The 25,220-nt window shown below is 43.7% G+C and overlaps 2 protein-coding genes across 7 annotated transcripts in view; one reads left to right on the top strand and one right to left on the bottom strand.

Annotated features, from left to right (window-relative positions):
• Positions 1 to 11,384, bottom strand: part of GTF2E1 (general transcription factor IIE subunit 1) — a 97,147-nt gene extending 85,763 nt beyond the window's left edge. The window contains exons 1-2 of one of the 2 annotated variants that reach the window (XM_073309620.1): positions 11,238 to 11,384; positions 3,569 to 3,739 (exon numbers count right to left, since the gene is read on the bottom strand). The gene's annotated coding sequence lies outside the window, so the exon portion shown is untranslated. The remainder of the gene's footprint in view (positions 1 to 3,568; positions 3,740 to 11,237) is intronic. The other variant, XM_073309614.1, reaches the window with a different exon arrangement.
• Positions 11,385 to 11,587: 203 nt separating this feature from the next.
• Positions 11,588 to 25,220, top strand: part of RABL3 (RAB, member of RAS oncogene family like 3) — a 45,714-nt gene continuing 32,081 nt past the window's right edge. For 2 of the 5 annotated variants that reach the window (XR_012154692.1, XM_073309633.1), the window contains exons 1-3: positions 11,596 to 11,738; positions 14,946 to 15,037; positions 17,063 to 17,192. Coding sequence is in view for 4 of the 5 variants with exons in the window: in XM_073309633.1 (XP_073165734.1) it covers positions 11,693 to 11,738; positions 14,946 to 15,037; positions 17,063 to 17,192 (268 nt within the window). In the remaining variant the exon portion in view is untranslated. Of the gene's footprint in view, positions 11,739 to 14,945; positions 15,038 to 17,062; positions 17,193 to 25,220 lie in introns of all 5 variants that reach the window. The other 3 variants (XM_073309648.1, XM_073309639.1, XM_073309657.1) reach the window with 3 other exon arrangements.

Raw genomic sequence — 25,220 nt, 5'->3', positions numbered from 1 at the left:
ATGAGTCCTCTCTGTCACCTTCCACTTCTAGAGCGGACAGACCACAATTAAAGGAGGAGGACGAAATATATAGAGAGAAAGCCTGCACTAATATCCTGTCTTGTCATTACTATCACAAACCCCTACTCTCCCAAACCATGAGATCCAGGACTCATATTCTTCAGAGCTGACAGGGAGCACCATCACCCTGGCAGCAAGAAAGCCTTCGATGTTCTTCATCTGAGCACACTAATGAGCCATCACTGTGCAATCACTAAGCCCTGCACGTGACTCAACAGCTGCTGAATCACCTGTCAGCTGAGATTGCTTAGGATTTTGCTCGCAATTATTTATAGAACAATACCATGCTCTGCAGCCCAAGAAAAGCTTGCAAACAGTGAGTTCTTGGTACCTGACACATGCACAGACCCCCTCTCCTTAGTGACAGCTGCCTTTCTGCCATTACCAACTCAAGCGTTGCCTCTTTTCAATCCCCCTCCAAACCCCACTGTATCCCTTCCCTCCCTCATGTCTTTGCTGCAGCTGAAGATTATGCTCCTCTCAGTTTACCTGACCTGATGATCTTGGTGGCTGAGTAATTAGGCTTTATATGGTACAGCTCAATAATAAAGAAGTTAAAATTGGTCTATCCCTGGCCTCCTTCCTCCTCCTCAGTTCTTGCAGAGTAAAAAAAAACAAACAAAAAAAATCATTCCCCCATTCTCTCCTGGCACTCCCTTCCCCCATGCTTTTTTCCTGACTCAGGGCTGTATCCTGCCCTCAGCTTGGATACCGAATGCCCACCAATGTGAATAGGTTGCATGCTACAAATGGCAGAAAGAAGGCAGTGTTTGGATATCCATCTCCAACTCCTCTGTGAAAAGTAAACCCATGCCATAAAATCAATCAGATGGGGCATTTTAACAGTTAACTCTCCACATCCCACATAAAAAAAGTACTACACTGAGTAAATTTTTAGAAGTTTCCTCTTACTAACATTATTTATCTCCACTAGTTAGCATTGATAGGAGTCTTAGTGTAAATGGGCCATCAGTGTTCTCCACCAGCATGGAGTCAAAAGGGGGAAAAAAAGTAACACTCTCATAAATGCATATCTAGAACTCACTTTTTAGGTCTTCCTTCTCTGTGTTCATTCCCATTTTATCTGTTCTCTTTAGAAAATCAGTTTGTGCTTGATCCAAACTCTTGACTCTTTATACTTCAGTGGACAGCCCCACCTACTCAAGTGCCAATTTCTCTGATTTCTTCTATGCCATCCTCTCCCACACAGTTCTTCCATCTTAACAAACCTGCTCAGCACGTGACAATATGAGTTCTCCTAACGCACTCTCACACTTTCCAAGAATTGCAGCCACGTGATGCAGAGATGTCAGCATGACATTGTCACTAAGGCAAGGGAAGATGCCTTGCAACATATTTATTGCTTTGGGGGAGAAATATTGTCTTTGAAGAGAGTGAACACTTGAATGAGCCAGTGAAATAGCTTGGTTTATACCAACTACAGAGCTACAAAGTTCAGCCCCTCCCACAGATACCAAAAAGCAGGGAGTCCGAGCAACCTTTCAATACAAAGTCAGGCCACTAAGGCAAAAGCGGTGACTTGGCATTTCCTATCCATGCTAGAAATGAGGTCTCTGCCCTTTCCAAGGAGATGACAACATGTGTTCCAAGTCACCTAGTGATGAGTTCTTCCAGTCATTCACTCATTAAAATGGGAACAAGGTGAAGGAGGAATATAACTGGGCTCTTGGAAACTCCCTTTGGTAACCTAACAGTAATTTGCACTTGACTGAATGTGGCATGGGAAATAGTTGCCAGTGACAAATGTGTAAAGACAAAGCTGGCATTAACCCATAAAGATCAACTCCACTTTTCAAACAGCCCTGTTCGCATGCCCAAATAGACCATACTTGCTTTAATCCCTATTTAGCCTCCTATTCACAGTATTCCCAGATTACAAGAGGATCCCTTAATAGTGAGGGGCACAGGCAGGGGGTGACGTGAGTTTTGACCCAACAGAGGTAGCCCAGAAAGGTGGTTTAGGTCTCTTAATAGAGTATGGCAGGAGCACAGGAGGTAGAGTTCAGGCAATTGCTGAAACATTAACTGAAATATTTACTGCATTTTAAGCACTTCATTGCTCAGATACAGATTATAGTAAATGTAGATTTCTGCTGGAATAATCAACTACTTGCTCCATTAGGGCAGGGGTAATTCATGGCTATCAATGCTTAGAGGACACCTGTTTTTTTATCCTCATGTTCAAAGAAGTATCAGACAACTTCCCACTTTCCTTACTAAGGGATGAGAGTGGAAGCAAGAGACATCAGACCACCTATGATAGTCTAGTGAAAGTGACACTGTCACTCCCATTAATGTCTCAGTTTCTCCAGGAGTTAGTGACATATTTTAAAAGGATTCAGGTTTTGTAAAATGTAAAATGTAAATGTAAATGTAAAATGTAAAATTTCTTTACATAGGTAGACAAAGCAAAATATTTTGTAACAATAAAATGCTAAACAACCCCTAAAACTGGGCTGTGCCATGGTTGTTTTAGAGTGAGAGAAGTAGGAAAAAGTTGCATGTCAAACAAGAATGATTTATCAAGACAAATTTACAGTTGCATGGGACTAAACTCTACTTTTGGATGAGCCTGCCAAGTTCAGGATGGATAAAAATAGATTAAAATAACATTTAAAAATCAGATTTTTAATTTAAATTTAATACAGGTTTATGTTTTAAAAATAAAACAATTTAAAGTTAATTTGAAATTGACAACCTACTTTAACATCTAACATTATAATCTATTAAAATCATTTAAATTAAACATAAAAAATAATATTAAGCAGTACGTTTGCTGCCAAGTTTTAAAGAAAACTAAACCACTGAACTGGTGGGAAGTCACTGGCTAAGCACCAGAGTTTGTTGAAGTGCTAGCCCAGTTTTTGATAGCAGTAGCCTTTTCTGCAGGTGCAGAGAGAATATTTTTTTCATTTCTGTTTATTCAACCAGTTCAGTTCAATGACTAGTTCATTCAGAGTTAAGAAACCGATTAGGAATTGAAAAAGTGGAAAAGCTTATTTTCCTTTTCCAATCTAAGAATAAAAACAAAGTGTGAGAGGATAAGATCCATTAGTTCTAAAATCCTGAAGGAAACAGTGACCAGAAACAATCAGTTCAACTCACTAACTACATATAATGCTTCCTTTGTTTAATAAGTCAGTTTTAAATGCAAAACATGTTTGATAAATTTCTTACGTGCCTAGCTTTTTAAGGTAGTTTTATTAAATAAAGAAATAAAATAATGTTTTTGTGCATTTGACTGAATTTGAATTTCCATCCAAATAGAGCTTGACACAAAATAATCACCAAAAAACCCCCAACCAATCTAGTAAACAAGAAATGCATCAAAACTTGAATGTAAAGTTTAAGAATCTTAATAAATGTAAGTTAAACTGTATAACTGTTTAAATAAATGTGCTAAGGTATAATGCATTAGGGATGTAAATACCATTTAAAAAGTTAACCGTTTAAATGATTAAAATATGTTATTTAAACAATTAAGCACCTGGGGACGATCCTGCCGGCTGGCGTGGCTGGGACTGGAGCTGATCTGCCTGAGGCCTGCTCCGGCCAGCCCGGGGCCACTGGGGCTGGCGCAGGGTTAACGGTTAAGAGAGGTGAACCGGTAAGACTATTGCTTACCGGTTAACCTTTTACATCCCTATAATGCATCCTCCTGGTTAGCAAAAAGAAGCACCAAAATTTTGTGTTAAGACTATATTCAGTTGCAAAAAATTAACATTTAATGGCTTACCAACTAATGAGAATCATTAGGAAAATAACTAAAAAGCATAAATGCAAAACAATGAAAACTATTATTTAAATCAATGTTTCCTGCTTGCTGGCTTAAATCATAATTAAAATTGGTGATTTAAATTGCTTTGATGTCAATCAATCCACCCTGCCCAGGCTCTCCCTTAAGTCACTGTAAATCAAGGGTGCATGTGAAGGCAGACTCTGCTGTAGGCCTTTATTTATTCAAATTCATTAATTGTGCTTATTTCAGGCTCTAGGCACCTTATCACATTTCTATGAAGACCTATTTTAAATAAAGCATGTCAGAGCTGAGCGAAGGGCGAAACCCATAGTTTCAAAAGAAGCAATTCTTCCCTCCCCACAAAAAAAAATCTGACCTCAAATATCCGCTCTCATAACCACCCCCACCCCCCTCCGTCAGCAAAAGACTAGCTGGGAGGGGAAGTATCTAATGACATGTCCAAAAGTCACTAAATACAGGTTGCTGTGGAACAAGGAGGGAACGGAGTTCCAAGGACAAGAACCCCTCACCTAAAGTATCCTGCCACCAGCCCCCCTCCTTTTTGAATCAACATATTTGCAGTGTGAGTGTGGGTCACTTGCCAGGTTTATCTGGGTATAACCCATTTAATCATTTCCCTGTCCTTGGAGGACCTCAAGGTACACCTTGGTCCCTCCTAATTTCTGCCCATACCAGGTAATAGTCTAGTCTCCTGTGGGCTCATTTACTTGGGCGTCTTTTCCATTGTTGTGTTTAGTGTGCTGATGGCCTGTAATATACAGGAAGATAGACAAGCTGATCCAGTGGTCTCTTCTGGCCTTCAACTCTATCGATGTCTACACAGCAATTAAACACCCATGGCAGGCCTGGGCTACCAGGCTATAAACCTGCGCTGTAGACGTTTGGGCTCAAGCTGGAACCTGGGCTCTGGAACCAGCCCCCTTGCCCAGCTATGGCACCCCAAAAGTTTTATAGCCCTATAGCCCCAGCCAGAATCAGCTAACCCAGGCCAGCCACGGGTGCTTGCTTGCTGTGCATACCCTATGACAGGGCAGGGGGTGGAGTCTCAAACGTTTTTTTGCTGGGCCCACCTTTAAAAATATTTAAGGGTGTGACAACCCCTCCCAAAAAATGACAACCCCCCATGCCATCCTTACTTTTGCACTACTTCTGGCAGTGGTACTGCCTTCAGAGCTAGGCATCCAGCCAGCAGCCACCGCTCTCCAGATGCCCAGCTCTGAAGAAAGCGCAGAAGAAAGCGTGGCAATACCGCGACCTATAATAGCCTTGTTACTCCTTTCTGGGTTAGGGCCCCCAGTTTGAGAAACACTGCCCTATGATTATCACAGAGCATAGGTGAAAGACATTTTCTCCACAGACCCTGTTCAATAAGTGGGCTGCGGAATTCTGTACTAGGTACAGTTTCAAAATGCTTTTAAGGTACAGCCTCATGTAGTGCTTAAATTTTAAATACAGTAGCTTAAACTTAGAGTTGAGAAAGGTCCAAATAAACACAGCCTTCCTAAAGGAAAGGGCACAGCTTTCTTGCAAGTACAGATGATAAATGCATGTGGCAATCATTGGTACTTCAATATGCAGTAGCAACTAGGGATCCAACAAGATTCCCTAGATTGTACACACTGAAAATGATGGACTTAATTTAGCAAGAAGGGCCAGCAGATTTTCCACTATTTCCTTTAACTATTACCCCTCATCTAGCAAATATACTTTTGTGTAGGCTGAACCTCACCCGTTAACCGTCCTCTATGCCCCAAATATATAACCCTGAGAGACGTAGTTAAGCCATCTTATGTCCAAGTATAGACATCGCTAGTTCAACAGAAGTATTATTCTGTCTGTCAGCTACCGCCTTGCAGGGAGGGACCCCTTCCATTGCTGTAGCAAGTGCCACTGTAGTGCTTGTAGTGTAGACATAGTCTTAGACTTTTTCAATGCAACAGTGGTCACTTTCAAGAGACAGAAATATAAAGCTCAGACGTAAGCTTACTGGATACTTTGCAGCCCACACTCTTCCTCACTAACCCCCCATCCCAATAAAATGTTAAGGACTAAATAAATTTCTGCAGAACAGCACCTTTGTGGTAGACAGGCAATTGTCCTGTATCTCTTTCAGAGAAGACCCAGATAGTAAGAAATAATATCACCAAAGGGAGACCTATTCAACCCCCCCTACAGTATGCAAATTAGTTGACAATACTGAAGGCAGATGACAGACCTAAAAATAATCATGGACACTTGATCTTCCACCACCACCAATGCAACTTGCATATTATACTAAGCCCTAAAACCAAACTGCTTATAGGCAGGAACATGAAAAATCTATATGCAGCTGGAGTTATTTTGCCACAGACTTCTCAATCTTGCCTCAAATATATGTGATTTGAGATAGAGCAATGGTTAGAGAGCATATCAGTATCAAGAGAATTCACTGAGGAAGGGTCTAATGAATTTCTTCTTTAAGAGAAGTTGGCACCTTGCTCTCCTGCCACAAATAACTATCAGTTCTAGTAATGGTCCCCAACAACTTCTTGCTGACTGTTGCTGACTCGAAGGACATGGATCCAACTCACAGTTGGTAGCACATGCATCCTCAGTACCTCCAAAGCCCAAACATCCATCACAGGTTAAAATTCAAGTGAGCAAGACCACTGCCTCCACTTCCAGTTCTCAAGCGTACACATGCAGAAGCTAAGCTTGAATTCATTATACATGCAAAGAAATCTGAAGAAATTTCATAACAAGCATAATGGACATGGAACTGTTTTGTAATAATTTATGAATACTGTATACAAACCTAATTATTGGGGATGTTTACGTATGAATCTGTTGATTTAATAATGGGAAAAACAATGGCTCCAGATAAGTCATTGCTTGGTAAGCCCGTAGCAGGTTAAGAAACAATGCTGGACAGGAAGAGACATGGAAACACAAGATCAAAAGCACTCTAGAAGTTTAAAAAGGGACTCAAAAGAGAGGGAGGCAGTCGTTGGGGAGATCTTCCAGGAAACCAGGCTGATACAAACACCCACTGGCGTATATGAAGTTAGGCCTGCCTAGGTGATCATCAGGGGGTAGCAAGCCTTTGGTATGATAGACATGCTTGTAGACTGTTTTAAAATCCCCCTTTGCTCTAAATGCTTTGTTCTTATTGTGAGAATAAACAATTTTGTTTAAAAAGACTGTCTGGTCACTATATACACCATTGGTCACAGATGCTCAAAAGGGAAGAACCACAGATGCCTAACCCAGTAGGACCAACTGTGTAGGCCTAGTGGATACATAGGGTGCTGCAGTCCATGACCTAATCTAAGAGTGGGAGAATTGTGGAATTCCCCCCCAAGTGAAGTGAAGACATGAGGTCTAGCACTTGGAGAGACCAGAAGGGAAGAGGGACAGCTAGCCCTTTAACAGTTACAGCAAAGAACTGTCATTGGGTGCAAAGAGCCCAGAACAGCCAGCATATAAACCAGATGGAACAGTTCCACCACCCAGGACTTTGCCAAAGCTATGCAGGAAACAGTGAAGCCTTTTTTCACCTTATTTCAGCCACAACAATTATTTCAAGAACTCTTTGCCAAACAGAATTTCTGCCAGTGATGCCTCATCCATCTTCCTTCCCACTTTACTTGACTAACATGGGAGGACATAAGTGAGGATAACAGCATTTAGAAGCCAAAAACTTGGGACAACAATGTCAGCAAGATCAGTGACCTTAAAAGAAATATATTTATTTTAAAAGTCAAGTGGCCATTTTTATCTTCAACTTTTATTTGGTTACTACACCTGTAACTTCTCATTTATTTTAGTCTACATCATTGAGGTTGATAAAATACTAGAGTTATACTGATTCCTTTAAAAGAAAAGGAGTACTTGTGGCACCTTAGAGACTAACCAATTTATTTGAGCATAAGCTTTCGTGAGCTACAGCTCACTTCATCGGATGCATACTGTGGAAAATACAGAAGATGTTTTTATATACACTGACCATGAAAAAACTGATTCCTTTAGTGACTTTCACCTAGGGGTCTCATTCATTAAGCCTCATGCTGCTCATACGTAGAAGAGAACAGAAGGAGAAAACTGAGGCAAAAAGATGAAATGACTTGTCCAGTCACAGGCGAGTCACTGCGAAAAAACAGAGAACCCAAAGTCCCAACTCCATTTTCCCCCAACCACTAGACTTCAGTCTCTGCTTATAAATATTAGAACTTATGACTGACTCACAATATGACTCACAGTTTATTTTAATCCTCTCCCCATCTTTCACAACCTGCTTTCTGCATCTGTTATATTCATATTTTAGATTCGTTTAATACAGATCAAAAATCCAGAGGCCAGGGACCATGCCTTTTTAAAAGTCTCTGACAGCTGATATGCAAAGTTATGGCATTACATAGATAACAATACACACTCTCCCTCCATGATCCAGGTTGTCCAGTATCCTACTTGTGCAGCCATGTAAGAGTCCCAGATTTGATTGCTGGCTTCTTCCTCAGCAAACCTGGTGAAGTTTAGCTTGAAGTCTTCCAGTGGATGAAAAGCTGAAGCTGATGTGACCATTTTTCAATCCTCCTTCACAAGGAGGAGTGAAAAGAGGGAAAATAAGCTGATTCCACAGAACGGCAGTGGGGAAAATTCCATTCATAGAAATGTCTAATTAGGATATGTAACTTCAATATATTACCCTCAAGCACAAATCTCCACCAGCTGCCTATTTCAGAAGCAGGTAAATGAGCATCCTTCCTAATCTCTACACTGTTCTATCCTTTTCTCCACCATGGGCTACAGATCCTTCTTCTTGTTCCCACCATACAAAACTGCCTCTACACCAGACTAGTTTTAAATACCATAGCTTCTCTCTGATACTTCCTGGAGCATTCCAAATCCGACTTCCTGGAGGCTCCAGCAAACCCTGTGCTCAGTCTCTTCAAAATGTGATCACTGCACCTCCTTTCTCCTGCTTTTCCTCATCTATAGACACCATGAGAGATTAGCTGACATACTTTTTTATATTTATGTTTACTAGAGGACTCCTCTCAGCAGAAGTGGAAATTAGAGGGGGGAAAATAATAGATTAAAGTGAAAACAGATCAATTTCTTTTAAGTCTGCCATCTCATAATATAAAAGCAAATGGTCACATAAGTTAATGGTATGTGATTTTAGAAGAAATAAAAGGGAATATTTTCACTGCAGTACATAAAGATCCTGTGGGATTTGCTGAAGATGGTTAGAGTCCGATACGGTGATTGGAATTAAGAAACACCTGACTAAATTTGCAATTAACATTTGGAACCAGAGGCAGTAAAATGACACAAAGGTAATGAAGTCCCCACATTTCAGGGTATAAACTGAACACTGCAGGATCAGAGTGTAATTCTTTCACGTGTATGCAAACTCAACCCTGTGCAACAGTAATGCTTAGCACATATGCAGCACTTTTCATTCCACAGATCTCAAAGCACTCCTCAGCGATGGAGAAACATTACACCATTTTGCACATATGGACACAAGCAGAGAGAGAGAGAGAGAGAGAGAGAGAGATTGATTTGCTCAAGGCCACACTGAGTCAGTGACAGAAACAAGGAACAGAACTCAAGTCTTCCCATTCTTATTCTTGTGTTCTAGTCCCTGCAGCACTGTACAACTGACCAGCTTTCACGGCCGGGACTGTCTATTTCTCATGCAGCAGATATTGATAGCCACTGAAGACAGGTTACCAAACTAAGAAGACCAGTAGTCTGACACCGGATATGTATATGTTCCTAAGGATTGTATAATCGCATAGGAATCCATGAGTACCTACAATTATACTGACAGGTTTCAGAGTAACAGCCGTGTTAGTCTGTATTCGCAAAAAGAAAAGGAGGACTTGTGGCACCTTAGAGACACTGTAGCAGATGCCAGCAGAAGAATCTAATCCTCCTCCACCAAAAGTATAACTCGTGGGACCACAATGGAATAAATTAATTACTTCCAATGAAGTTAACAATCTGGTGGGTCAATTTGAGTAATATGTTTCTCATACAAATCTCAGAATCCTTTCTAAAAACTCATATGATTTCACTATCACAGTCCAAAGAGCTTAATACGTTCTCCTTGCACAGTTTCTGACAAACAGGGAGATAATGCCTTTTTTAATGCCTCAGACACAACTGGACCTAGAATGCTTTATTTGGTATTAGGCACCACATTACCAGAAAGAAATTGACAAACTGATGAGAGGTCAGAGAAAAGTAACAAAAGTGATCAAGAGGCTAAAGGAACCAACTTATGTATTTTATGAGGAATGATCTGGCTCTTCTAATAGTGTAGCTAAGCAACAACTAAGTGGAGGCATAACAGCTTATGAACATTGGGTGTAAATACAAGGAAGGGAGATAAAATTAAGGTGGTTGAAAAGATGTGCTATGAGTCTTAATTTCATGCCATTACTCCAATCAGGGAGACTGTACCAACCACAAGAACTAGCTAGAGAGAAGGGTAAGTCCTATCATTTGGAATCCAAGATGTTCATTTTTGCAGCAACATCATACTGCAAACTTATGGCTCCCTTGCTTTCTATCACTGCCTCCTGGTCTTTTATGGCATTCCTTCCTCCTATTGTATATTGTTTCTGATTATTCCCCTCCCCCAACTATATTAGCTGAATTTTTCCTAACCTGAATCTCCGAGTTTTCAGTTCATGATTCTAGTCGCCCAGCCTAGATCCCCTTGTATAATTTCTCTATCCCCACTATGCCTTCCCTCCCATCCCGCTGCTTTTTCCATGTCTGTGATGTAATTTTTTTTTGGTATTTTTAAAACGAAACGCCTACATCTTGGGTCTGGAACGACTCAGCAACGTCTCTCCAACAACAAGGTGTAACCAGAGACTAGGAAAGGATCGGGTATGAAAGCGATCAGTCCCCCCACGCAAAACATTCATGAGCTGGGGGAGCCGGATGCAAGGCAGAGTTCACCGGCCAGCAGACGCGTGCAGGACTGATGATGAGCACGGCATCAATAGGGCCCAAAGGGGAGAGGGGGGCCTGCCGGGGGTCTGCGAGGACACTGGGCCGAAGCCCGCTCCCCGCAGAGAGCCCGGCCAGCCCCGCACAAAGCACGTGGCGCGTCTCGCGGGGCGGCCGCGGCAGCCCGAGGATGCCCCGGCGCCGTTTAACCCCCTTCCCCGCGCGCGCCGCGGTCCGGCTTTAAAAGCCAGAGAACGACGCGGCCCCGCTCCCCCGGCAGCGCCGTCCGGGGAGGGAGGAGGGGGGGGCGCCTCCGCCTGGAGCCAACCGTCGGCGCCGGGAGCGGGGAACCCAAGATCTCAGCACAAGCCGCCCCGCGTGCCCGGGGGCAGCGCGCGGGGAGCAGCGGCAGCAGCCGCCCCCCGCGCTGGGGCACGGGACTGACCTGCCGGCCGCTCCGGGCTGGCTTCGTCTCCAGGCGGCGCTTTCGGCAACTCCGTCACCTCACGTCATACACAGCTCTCGGCGCACACCTATGGTATCACTCCGCCGGGCCGCCCCTTCCCCCACCCCGGCGGCGCACCCCTGTGACGGACACCCGAGGTGACCCACCCTCGCCAGGGCGCGAGGAGATCGGCTCCAACCAAGCGGGAGGGAGAGCGGGGAGCCGCTGCCCAATCCTCGGCTGAGAAGGGGATTGACAGGGCGGCGCACCAATCGCTCTCGGAAGAGCGCCTCGACCCACATGTGCCAATCAAAAGCGAATGCGGCAATATAGTGGTGCGCGGGAGGGAGAGGGCAGCCAATTGGTTGAGTGAATGGTCCGAGAAGAGGGGGTTATGATCGGCTGCGCCGGGAAGGGGCGGTGCCGTGTGAGGCTGTGTTGCTAGGCAGGGTAAAATGGCTGCGTTAGACAGAGTGAAGGTGCTGGTGCTGGGGGACTCAGGTGAGTGACTGAGTGAGGGTCCTCCCCACCCCCTCACCCGCACAGGGGCGGTTCCGCCTGTCGCGTGAACGAGTGTCCCAGCGACACGCGGGCAGCGGGGACCGCTCCTCCCCGGAGCGGTTCCCTTCGGCCCCGCCCTCCCCCCTACGCCAGGCCAGCGGCACCCGGCTCGCGCCGCGGGTGGTGTGAGTCGCCGCTGCCGAACCGCGTCGGGACCTGCCACGTGCCCCGGCTCTGACGCGGCGGCCGACGCACGTGTCTTGGCAACAGCCCTGGCGCGCGGGCCGCTCGCGGCGTGTGTTGTGCGGAGGCCGCGCGGGTGCCCAGGGCGGCCCCGCCGGCTCCCTCGCCGCGAGGCGCTGCACGGAGCTCACCTCTGAGCTGCGGCTGGGCATGAAACGGCCGGAATCCCGCTTTCCAACGTGAACCTTCAGCAGCTTTCCAACGCTTCGGATCAGCGCAAGGCGCCGACTGGTTCCCCTTTGGGCCCTGAAGGTAAACGGGGACAAGTCCAGCCCCAAAGGAGACTTCCTGTAAAAGTGAAAAAGGGGTGAGAGTTGGGCCCGACAGTCGAAACTCCTTCGGCCTTCCCATAGTGTCTGCCCTGCTGTGTCCTCATCCTCACCTTCAGAACAGCCCCCTTGTTCCCACCCTTCACTAAGTACATGCGTTTCCAGATTGGCTTTTTCTTAGTGCATCCTTTGACTGAGCTCATGATCGCCAGAAGAATCCTGTTAGTTTCAGGTTTCAGAGTGGTAGCTGTTCCTCTGTATCAGCAAAAACAAGGATGAGTCATTGTGGCACTTTAGAGACTAACAGATTTATTTGGGGCATAAGCTTTCCTGTGATAGAACCCACTTCATCAGATGCATGGAGTGGAAAATACGGGAGTAGGTATAAATACATGAAAAGATGTGAATTACCTTACCAAGTGTGAGGTCAGTCTAATGAGACAATTCAATTGACAGCAAGCTACCAAGGGAGGAAAAATAACTTTTGAAGCGGTAATGTGAGTGGCCCATTTCAGAGAGTTGATAAGAGGGTGTGAGTAACAGTAGAGGGAAAATAGGGCTGGGGAAATTAGGTTTAGGTTTTATAATGACCCAACCACTCCTGGTCTTTATTCAGGCCTAATCTGCTGGTGTCCAGTTTGTAAATTAATTCCAGTTCTGCAGTTTTACGTTGGAGTCGGTTTTTGAAGTTTTTTTGTTGAAGAAAGTACCAGCAACACCCTTCTGCCATGTACGTTGGTCAAACCGGACAGTCTCAATGCAAAAGAATAAATGGATACAAATCTAACATCAGGAATCATAATATTCAAAAACTAGTCGGAGAACACTTCAGTCTCCCTAGTCACTCAATAACGGACCTAAAAGTGGTACTTCTTCAACAGAAGAACTTCAAAAACAGACTCCAATGTGAAATTGCAGAAGTGGAATTAATTTGCAATGTGGACATCAGATTAGGCCTGAATAAAGACCGGGAGTGGTTGGGTCTAGCCCATGAAAGCTCATGCCCAGATAAATTTGTTAGTCTCTAAGGTGCCACAGGGACGCCTCGTTATTTTTGCTGTTAGTTTCATGATCTCCCTATGGAAGGGTGCAGCAATTGGGTAGCTGTATCAGGTGTGTTCTGATACTATGGTTTAACTTCTTATGGTAGGAAGCGATTTTACAAGTCAAGTCTTCAGTAAGAAGCCAGGTCTAATGGGATTGGGTAGCAAATGAGAATTACTGTAAGAAACAAAATCGTATCATTCTAGTTTCCAAAGGTTCCACTACATATATTGTTACGTAGTCATATAAGACCAGATGAAGGCCATTAGAATATCTGGAATGGTTTAATGACACTCTCTCCCCAAAAAAAAAAAAAAAAAAAAAATTAAATTAAAAAAAATATAATTCTTTGAGTCAGAGGAGGACAAACCTTTCCAAGCAAAAGAAACTCAAACAAACCAACAAAAACCATGGGAACAACCAGAGGATGGGGATGTACAACAGCCACTGTCAAGTATAAAAGCAACTAATTATGCTTTTAATTTTATATGTTCCATAGTCATCCAGTTTTTGCTTAAACATATTTTCGCAATCTTTGACTGAAAATCCATTCTATCTCTTCACTATTCCTTTATAAAATTCTCTTTTGTCTTGTTCTGGTCTGTCCAGAAATTTCAAGTAGATTGTTAAGCTATGACCTATGTTAAGTTACCAGATACCATGAATGATGAGCATGGTGTAAATTCTTAAAAGTAAGCTTAATTTTAGAATAACTTAGTTTAAATATATTAATCATGTCCCTTCTTCATTGTTTCTCCCCCCCCCCCCAGTGTTATCACTCTCACGGCTATTTAACACCCACTAATCCTTTACTATTGTAGTTGCCTAATGCTGCACTCTCTCCAATTCAGTTAGATTTTTTTCAAATAGGGTGCAGTAGATACTATGGTTCAAATGTGACTTACCCATTTCTATATAAGCAATAGCACAATGTTTTCAGACTTATGTATTCCTCTTGACAAAAGCCTGTATACTATTATCCTTCATTTTACAAACCTCCATATTTATAGGGTATGTCTACAGTGGAGCTGGAGGTGTGATTTCCAGTTCAGGTAGGTGTGCTAAAAATAGTGTAGCCTGAGGCTGTACAGGCAGCAGGATGGGCTCGCCACCCTGGTTAAATATCTAGAGCTTCAGACGGGATTGTGCTTGAGGCAACTAGTGGTTCCCACAGCCCGTGCAGCCACAGTTATACTGCTATTTTTAAGCACGCTAGCTCAGTCAGCTAGCACATGTACATCTGCCTGAGCTGGAAATTTCACCTTCCACTCTAATGTAGAGATACCCATCGTGTTCCTATCACCAATATTTTCTTTACTGCTGCTGCACACATAGACATAGATGTCTAACAATACATCTAGGTCACTACCCTTTGCTATAGTAATTAGTTCATTGCCATTTAAGCTATACTTAGCATCAATACTATTTCTACCCAAATGCATCATTTTATACTAAAATGTGTTTTATTTAGAATTCCACTGTGGAGCCTTTTTGCCAGATTTGCCAAGATTATTCCAGCCTGTTCAATTGATCTAAGATTACGCTATCCTCACTCTTGAGTCTTAACTATACTCCTATTTTGGTATCACTGGTAAATGTAAAGATCATGCATTGTCAACTATGCAGCTTCAATTTATGTTTGTTTTTTCAGGTGTTGGGAAGTCTTCACTTGTTCATTTGTTGTGCCAAAACCAGGTGTTGGGAAACCCATCTTGGACTGTGGGCTGCTCAGTGGATGTCCGAGTAGGTGAAACTTTCTAAACTTGTAGTGCATAGTGTGTCTGTGCTTCAAAAATTAGAAGAAGTGAACCATCTAATCTCTGACACTGTGGGCAGTTCTCTCTGGAGTCACAGGTTCAGATCTCAGCAGGATACTTCCAAGGCCTCTAAATTAAGTTTACTGTAAGTGGGTCTTTCAAATGATATCTTAAATACTTATGCTGAAGTCTTGTCTATTTTGTATCGACATTAAAGGGTATCATGGCATTTTCTTAGTGGAAGGGGTTTACCTGGTGTCTTTGGTTAAAATTTCCTCTTCTCTCACTTACCTATAATGAACTGACAGCTGCCCTCCACCTCCTAGGTAGCTGCATTTCAGTGATGATGTATGTAAATTGTTTAACACTTTGGGATCCTTTGGGATAAAAGGTGGTAAAGGAAGGTAAGATATTCTCATTATACATTGAGCATTTTTGCTTCCAAAAATTGGGCTTTACAATGGTACCCTCTAAAGAATCCTATGTAAGCATCATATTATAGTGGAATCCTATCCTAAGCATCATATTATAGTGGATATAACTGTATTGTTACTAGTGTTCATTGAGTGGTGAACTCCGTATCAGTAGGTAAATAAATTAAACTAAACTCTTCAAAATTCCCTGGAAATCAATTGCCACATATAGCTTAATTCCCCACTCATGCTGCCTTCCAAACATATAAAAGAAAAAGATTGAATTTCATTTGTTTATATCATGTAAGAATGTTTTGCTCATGTCATTAATGAGCAGGATGTCTGAAATGCTGCCTTTTTTTACAGGCGCTGAGAGCAGACGCTAATAGCTTGGGTAATCTAGAAATTTATGAGGAAGTTTTCAGTGATGAGCAACCATCTGCATGGCATGGAGAGAAACATCCCCTTCCAAGTCTATTGTATATTTCATTCTTTCCAAGGTGTCATGCTTTTCCTGAGGCTAGTGATGATACTGTCTTAATGTCTGAACAGCATCTTTCATTCCAAAGGATCCCAAAGCCCATTTCCAACTTTTTGGGAAAAGAAATGTGGCATTTGTTTTTAATAGTGCACAGCAAAACTACGCATCAGACTTTAGGAAGAAAAATTATGGATATTGAATTCAATTGAAACTTCAGGGAGAATATAGAGAGGCAGAAGATAACTAGATCTGGACTTTTGCCAGGACACCAGTGCTAATCTTAATCATACTACTATTACCATGTGTCCTTTAATGACCACAAGAGGTCGGAACCTCACTTTTTTCATCTGCTCTAGCAGCAGAGTGCCCCTAAGCAACACAGTGAGGATTTAGCAAAAAGAAAAGGAGTACTTGTGGCACCTTAGAGACTAACCAATTTATTTGAGCATGAGCTTTCGTGAGCTACAGCTCACTTCATCGGATGCATACCGTGGAAACTGCAGCAGACTTTATATATACACAGAGAATATGAAACAATACCTCCTCCCACCCCACTGTCCTGCTGGTAATAGCTTATCTGAAGTGATCATTACCAGCAGGACAGTGGGGTGGGAGGAGGTATTGTTTCATATTCTCTGTGTATATATAAAGTCTGCTGCAGTTTCCACGGTATGCATCCGATGAAGTGAGCTGTAGCTCACGAAAGCTCATGCTCAAATAAATTGGTTAGTCTCTAAGGTGCCAAAAGTACTCCTTTTCTTTTTGCGAATACAGACTAACACGGCTGTTACTCTGAAACCTGTCATTAAGTGAGGATTTAGGTTCACCAATATCTCTGAAGGAAGAAGGCCTTCTACTGGCTCAGCAAGACTGCTTCTTGAAGCACCCTTGGTGTCCATTGCAGGTCTCCTAACCTGGCCCAGACATACGTAGTTTGTGATGAGATCTGATAGCCTCACAGTACACTGTGACTTGATTCCAGTACTCTGATTTAAAAGTTACTTTTCCAACACTGGGAATTTTTGCCCTTCCAGCTGAGGTCAGCATTGTGTGGATCACCTTCTGCAATTGATACTGTGATTATTTATGGATTCCCTTCCCCCCCCCCCCCCCCCAGATTCACGACTACAAAGAGGGGACCCCAGAAGAGAAGACCTACTACATCGAGTTGTGGGATGTTGGCGGTTCGGTGGGCAGTGCTAGTAGCGTGAAAAGCACACGGGCAGTGTTTTACAATTCTGTGAATGGTAAAGTATGTTTGGTGTAAATCCATTTTTGTTTCCAACTGCTTTCTCTTGTGAGGTGTCACTATTGGTTTTGAGTCAGGATTCACCCAGGTCTTGCTGGTTTTATTATGATATCTGCACTTAAAAAAAAAAAATTAGACAAAGAATTCATATATTTCTTAAGTCAAATATATCTGTGTGGAGCCAGCTGTGAGCTGGAAAACCATTCTGAGCAATGTTCTGCAAATGAGCAGAATCCAGTATCTCACTCTGTTTCAGCCTTCCTGTGTTTCAGAACTAACACAAGAGGGGGTCTTTGAAACTTCAGTAGGGTTACCTCAGGCTATGCGTGCAGTAATGAAGACGTTTCACTCTTCCACACCTCATAAATATACAGGGACTTAAATCTTTTCTTTTCCATTGGCTGGTTCAGGACCTATGCTAGGAAAAATTTATTGGTCGTAAAATCATTTGCACTAGTCCTGCCAAGTATTTCCAGCCCTGGCAGACTGTGAGATATTATCCCATAAAACATTCTGATTACCATCATGCCTTTTTTCACTTCATCTGCAAAATAACTTTTAACAGCTGAATCTCACAACCACCTACAGGTAGAAATTAATACTTTATATCATTGGGAAAATGGTATCCTAGCTTTGAAACATTGATTTATATCCATGTAATTCATAAAACATCATCCTTTAAATTCAAGTCGGGGAGAAAAAAGGAAGGTGCTAATTGGAATACACCTCAACCCCAATATAATGTGGTCCGATATAACGTGAATTCGGATATAACTTGGTAAAGCTGCGCTCCGGGGAGCAGGGCTGCTTTACCTCATTATATCCGAATTTTGTGTTACCGCAAACGGTTCCTCTGCATGTGCCCCCCGCTTTGCTTGCTGCGGGCCCCCAGCTCAGCTCCGCCTCCTCCCACAAGCGCGCCGCAACTCCGCTTCTCCTCCCTCCCAGGCTTGCCGCACCAATCAGCTGATTGGTGCGGCAAGCCTTGGAGGGGGAGAAGCAGAGCTGCGGCGCGCTTGTGGGAGGAGGCGGAGCAGCGGTGAGCTGGGGCTGGGAGGCCGCAGCAAGTAAGGGGGGGTGCAGAGGAACTGCTCCCTGCCCTAGCTCACCTCCGCTCCGCCTCCGCCTCCTCCCCTGAGCGCGCTCCTGCTGCTCTGCTTCTCTTCCCCCCCTTCCTTCCTGGCTTTCTGCGCCAAACAGCTGATTGGTGTAGCAAGCCTGGAAGGGAGTGGGAGAGAAGCAGAGCGGTGGCGGCGCACTCGGGAGGAGGCAGAGCGAAGATGAGCTGGGGTGGGGAGCGGTTCCTCTGCCTACCCCGATATAACACGGTCTCAGCTATGAGACGGTAAGATTTTTTGGTTCCCAAGGACCGCGTTATATCAGGGTAGAGGTGTAATATGATATTTCATGTCCTGTATCTCATTATTTTATGCATTTGTTGGAAACAGAGTAGGAGTGTTCACTGAAAAATTTGAGGCAACCAAAGTTAATGACCACTTCCGAAAATTTTGTCCCAAACATCTTACTTTATTCAGGTTCTTAATCTATATTCCTTATCATGGTATCTGAGTGCTAATCAGTAGTACCTTAAGCAATGTGATCGTCATCTGTCACGTATGGTTCTTAGCATTATTTTTCTCTTCCTCTGCCCGGGAGGAAAATTGTATGGGGATCCTTATTTATTTATTATGTAGGTACCAGTCAGGGTTCTGTAGTTAAGATTTAGTTGATTTTTTTTTGCCCTTAAAGCAGGGTGAGACATTGCACTCCATATGCTTTATGAAAATATATTCATAAATGTGAATATGATGTAACTGGAATATGCTTTATGCAAAAGGTCTCTTGTAAGGTATCATTACAAAGCTTATAATCTACTGAGTGTGTTCATCCTATTTGTTTGTATGTATTATTTATACGTCTGGAGTTAGGAGAATAAGATATAAACTTGCATTACTGATGTAAATATATTAAGTGGAAGCCATTAAGGGTGACTCCGAATCAGTGAACTGTAAATGGCTCTGTTTACTTTCAAACCTTCCTGTGTACATGTGGGCCAGTCCAGGAAGAATGGCGGCTGTGGTCTCACAGGATATGTGACCATGTCACATGATACTGGAATCCATCTTAATCCTTGTACTTTTCTGTTGATGAGGCGGGGCTGGGGACAAGCACAGACAAAAGATTCCCGCCTTGTGCCAAAGCTATAAAAGGGGATGGAACAGGACAAAGGGGGCTGCCACTCATGAGAAACCCCCTGCTTACTACCTGAGATGTCTGCTGGAACTAACAGGGACTGTACCGGGGAAAGGATTGGGCCCAGACTAGGAAGGAGTCTAGTCTGTGAAAGAAGCTTATTGAAACATCTCTGAGAGTGAGAGATTACCTGTAATCAGGTTTCAGAGTAACAGCCGTGTTATTTATTTGAGCATGAGCTTTCGTGAGCTACAGCTCACTTCATCGGATGAAAAGCTCATGCTCAAATAAATTGGTTAGTCTCTAAGGTGCCACAAGTACTCCTTTTCTTTTTTACCTGTAATCAGTTTCTTAATGTTTTAGGATTAGACTTGCGTGTTTTTGCTTTATTTTGCTTAATGACTTATTTTGTTCTGTCTGTTATCATTTAAATCCTACTTTTTATACTTAATAAAATCACTTGTGTTTATTAATAAACCCAGAGTAAGTGATTAATACCCAGGGGAGCAAACAGCTGTGCATATCTATCAGTGTTATAGAGGGTGGACAATTTATGAATTTACGCTGTATAAGCTTTATACAGAGTAAAACAGATTTATTTGGGGTTTAGGCTCCAAGAAAGGCTGAACACTGCGTGCTGGGAAAGTCCCTGTTAACTGAGAAGCCCCTGGGCTGAGCGAATCTCAGTTTCAGTGAACTGCAGAGAGGAGGCGTCTAACCTCTGGGTCTGTGCTGGAGCTGACTGGAGAGTCTAACTCAGCAAGACAGGAGTGGAGGGGCCCCTGTTCTGGCAGGAGGGTTGTTCTCAGTGGTATCCTAGCTCATCGAGTGACAGTCTCGAGGGGAGTCTCTGTGACCAAACCAGTCACACAGGGATTCAGCCTCTTTGTTAGATATGAAAATACAGCATGTCCTCTCCAACACCAAATCCAGGATGTGACACCCTATGTAGGTTAGACTGCAGGTGTCATAGAGAACCAAATGAGGAAATGAAAGTTTGGGCTTTTCCAACTGAAAGATGTTGAAGTCTCCTCAAAAGTCTGAGGTATTTCAACACCACTCTCGATAAAGTATCAGTCAGCTCCTTTATGAAACCTTTAGTCTTTGCTGGTCTGTAAATGAGCATGAAAGCTATATTAGCATTGGCTATGGTTTAGATCAGACGTGGGTAAACTGTGGCCCGCGGAATCGTCCTGTCCAGCCCATGAGCTCCTGCAGGGTAGGACACTCCTACTGTCCCCTCCCCTGCTGTCCCCCTTCCCCAGCAGCTACGCCGCCGCGCGGCAGTGCTCTGGATGGCGGGGTTGCGCGCTCCTGCAGGGTAGCACAGCAACATGTCTAGCTCCAGCCAGATGGCACAGTGGCCAGACATGCTGCTCTGAGTGGCATGGTGTGGGGGCAGGGGGCGCTTGGATGGAGTGGAGGTTCGGGGAGGGGTGGTTAGGGAACAGGGGGTTGCATAGGTGTGGGAATCCCAGGGGTCATGTGAGGGAGCAGGGGTGTGGATAGGGAGCGGGGTCCCAGGGGGCAGTTGGGACAGGGAGCAGGAGGAGTTGGATAGGGGGTGGGGTCCCAGGGGAGCAGTTAGGGTCGGGGGGTCTCAGGAGGGGGCAGTCAGGGGACAAGGAGTCGGGGGGGGTTGGATGGGTCGGGCATTCTGAGGGGGGCAGTCAGGGGGCAGAAAGTGGGAGGGGTTGGATAAGGGGCAAGGGCCAGGCTGTTTGGGGAGGCACAGCCTTCTCTACCCTGCCCTCCATACAGTTTTGCAACCCTGATGTGGCTATCAGGCCAAAAAGTTTGCCCAACCCTGGTTTAGATCATCAGACAAATGAATTCCATTGACTTTGTCTGACTGAGGCGCCTCTTGGATTTGATATGAGAAGAGAAGATGAATGCAGTCCTGACTTCTTGTCCTTTCTGGGCCTATGATGGGCAGAAAAACTTCAGATTCAGGCGCACTGGGCTTGCAGTTTAAGCCATCCAGGCCTTGATTATGCAGGCAGTATTGGGTGCTTCATTGCTGAAGTGTCTGTAGTTTGCTGTTTGTTTACTCCAGGTCTGGTGTTAATGAGCTTCAACTTGAGTCCTTGTGGCTTTGTTGCATCTGCTGGTTTGTGGACAGGTGATGGGTTTTGAACAGTCAATAGGTGGTAGGTATAACTCTACGCCCCATAATCTTCATAGAAATATTATGATATGAATATGGCATAACTAAGATGGGTCATGTGTGGTATCATTGGAAAGGTTATGATTTACTGAATGTGATTAGCCAATTCGTATGCCTGTATCATTTCTGTATCTGAAGTTAGGAATGTTGAGTATGTAACAATTACAACTGTAAAAAGAAAAGGAGGACTTGTGGCACCTTAGAGACTAACCAATTTATTAGAGCATGAGCTTTCGTGAGCTACAGCTCACTTCCTCAGATGCATATCGTGGAAACTGCAGCAGGCTTTATATATACACAGAGAATATGAAACAATACCTATTCCCACCCCACTGTCCTGCTGGTAATAGCTTATCTAAAGTGATTTCCAGCACAAATCCAGGTTTTCTCATCCTCCACCCCCCCACACAAATTCACTCTCCTGCTGGTGATAGCCCATCCAAAGTGACAACTCTTTACACAATGTGCATGACAATCAAGCTGGGCTATTTCCTGCATAAATCCAGGTTCTCACATCCCCCCCACCCCCATACACACACAAACTCACTCTCCTGCTGGTAATAGCTCATCCAAACTGACCACTCTTCAAGTTAAAATCCAAGTTAAACCAGAACATCTGGGGGGGAGGGGGTAGGAAAAAACAAGAGGAAACAGGCTACCTTGCATAATGACTTAGCCACTCCAAGTCTCTATTTAAGCCTAAATTAATAGTATCCAATTTGCAAATGAATTCCAATTCAGCAGTTTCTCGCTGGAGTCTGGATTTGAAGTTTTTTTGTTTTAAGATAGCGACCTTCATGTCTGTGATCGCGTGACCAGAGAGATTGAAGTGTTCTCCGACTGGTTTATGAATGTTATAATTCTTGACATCTGATTTGTGTCCATTTATTCTTTTACGTAGAGACTGTCCAGTTTGACCAATGTACATGGCAGAGGGGCATTGCTGGCACATGATGGCATATATCACATTGGTGGATGTGCAGGTGAACGAGCCTCTGATAGTGTGGCTGATGTTATTAGGCCCTGTGATGGTGTCCCCTGAATAGATATGTGGGCACAGTTGGCAACGGGCTTTGTTGCAAGGATAAGTTCTAAGTAATAAGGATAATTACAACTGTGTGTGTACTTGGGGAATGCCCACCAGACAGTAGGCAATCAGCCTGGATGGGCCATGGGGAAGGATAATAGAACTTTAAAGATACTAATCTCCCTCCTTCCTGAGAAGTTTCCTGGGATGCTGCTTTGACACTGCAGGGTCATGTGATCATGTCACCTGATACAGAATACCTTCTTGAAATGCTGTTACGTTTCCATGGGAAGGGAGGTCAAAACTGGGAAACAAAAGATTCCTGCCACATGCAAATCCTGTTTAAGGCTGGGGAGAGAGTTAATCTTGGCTCTTCTCCACTGCCTCCCTGCCCAAGAAGGAAGACTGCTGAAAATGCCTGAAGAAACAAAGGAATTAAGCTGGGGGAGGTAGGGGTTGAGCCCAGGCCAGACAGATCAGCATGTAAAAGGAATCCCTGGAAATCTAAGCTGCAAGCAGTGCAGTTTACCTTCAAGAAACTCTGCAACCTACTTGAAACAATGTTTAGGGTGAGAAATTATTATTTGTAGCTACTATTTTTTAGTGTATTAAGCTTAGTTTGTGTGTTTTTGTTTTATTTGCTCAGTAATCTGCTTTGTTCTGTTGTTGTCCCTTGTAATCACTTAAAATTTACGTTTCCTAGTTAATGAGTTTTTTGTTTATTCCAAAACCCAGTTTGTGCAGTTCATGACTGGGGGAGGCATAAAGCTGTGCGTATCTTCCTCCATATTGAGGGAGGGGGCAAATTGCATAAGCTTATGCTATATAAATCTCTATAAAGCGCAAGACAATATAATTTTGGGTTACACTCCGGGGGGTATGCACCAGAGTGCTGGGCAATTCCCTTAGCTGAGTCCTCCCACACACAGCTGATTGCAAACTCTGTGTGATTCTACAGCTGGGTGTGTCCCTACCTGTGTGCATGATGGAAGGGGGCTTGAGAGCCTGTCACAGCAGCATAGAGTAAAGATTATCCAGGCTGGTGGGACAGGTGGGCTCAGTGGGACCCCAGCACATCAGGTGGCACCCTGGATGGCGGGGGCCAACCCATCACAGTAGGTCTCTCTCTTGTATCAGGCTTCATGTCTCTGTACTATACTTTTTTTGAGTAGTTCTTCCCAGGAGAATGGACTTGTGCAGTGGGCCTCACTGGATAGAGAGAAGGTTGCCAAATATCTGGGTGGAACAACTCTGTTTGATCCTGTCTGGCACTGGTGGGAAAGGTCCTTTGTAGCATGGTCCTGGAGTACTGGCAGGTGTGTTGATGGAAAGGTGGCATAATGTTAGTGTGTAAGATGGGTGAGGTCTGTGGGAGATCAGGTGAACACACATGAAAGAAGCTTTCCACAGCTGTGGATTGTAGAGCTTATGTTGTGAACAAATGGAAAAGTCATAGCATGATGTGTGCATGTGGGTGTGCAGTGCTTTCTACTCATTTTTAATTAAATTACATATTAAATAATTCTGGAGAAACCTAGGGGCATTCCACAAGTACTTGTCTCCTTTAGCAGGAGGTTGAGAGACGGAAAAGGTGCTGGCTGCTGCCAGGAATTGCTTATTGAAGGAGGAGCTCCAGCTGTGAGATCTGGGTGTCTGACAAGAGAACAACTATTGATACTGGCCTGTAATTTTTCGTACCACAGAGTTTACAGTTTGAAGGATCTTGGCAAGGAAAAGGACCAGAAGCTTAACTTTTTTAAATACAGGAAATCTTATTTATGCTTGTCTCTACCAGCCATTTGGTAAACTGTGAAAGGCAGGAGAGGGTGGCAGAGCAGATGAAGGAGGTGGTTTTGCCACTTCCATCTCTTTTGCACAAGAGATTCCCCCTACACAAGGGGAATTCACCATGAGGAATATCCAGCAGGATATGTTCACCTTTTGCTGCATAAAGTGAATGTAGCAGACTGGAAAATCCAGCCCATCGTTTTCTGATGACCCAGCTGATTCTGAGTTATGGTAAATTCACCTCTTATTTTGGGGAAAATTCTCTTCTATCCCCAAACTCCCACATTTTTCTAGAGTTGTAAAAGACTTTTTAGGAGTTTGGGGGCAAAAAGGGAGCAGCTTATTGTGGAAATGTGATTGCGACCTTAACAATGATCTGCTAATGAAAAATTGGGGTTTTGCCCTTTGTGATGTATGAAGCAAGGCTGAAAGGTTTTTCTTTAACAGTAGAAAATCAGGTCTTGTCTGCTCTGTCACTCTATGGAAGAATGGAGAATTTTTGGGAGTATGAGGACGTATATATTACATATTAAAAGCTGTTAAAAAAGACTATTTTTTAAGGTTGTAAAGTCAAGCACACAGACGTTAGGAAATTCCAGAATTCAGGTTGCCTGTGCGACATTAATTCAGCCCACTTGTGCATATGCATTGATACAGTCTTTAATTACATGATCATGTACTATTTTTTCTACAACGACAGGTTTCAGAGTAACAGCTGTGTTAGTCTGTATTCGCAAAAAGAAAAGGAGTACTTGTGGCACCTTAGAGACTAACCAATTTATTTGAGCATGAGCTTTCGTGAGCTACAGCTCACTTCATCGGATGCATACCATGGAAACAGTCTCTAAGGT

The sequence above is a fragment of the Lepidochelys kempii genome, chromosome 1 (assembly GCF_965140265.1).
Source record: "Lepidochelys kempii isolate rLepKem1 chromosome 1, rLepKem1.hap2, whole genome shotgun sequence".
Lineage (NCBI taxonomy): Eukaryota > Metazoa > Chordata > Testudines > Cheloniidae > Lepidochelys > Lepidochelys kempii.
Note: the sequence above shows the minus strand (reverse complement) of the source record. Positions and strands in the feature narration are given on the sequence as shown.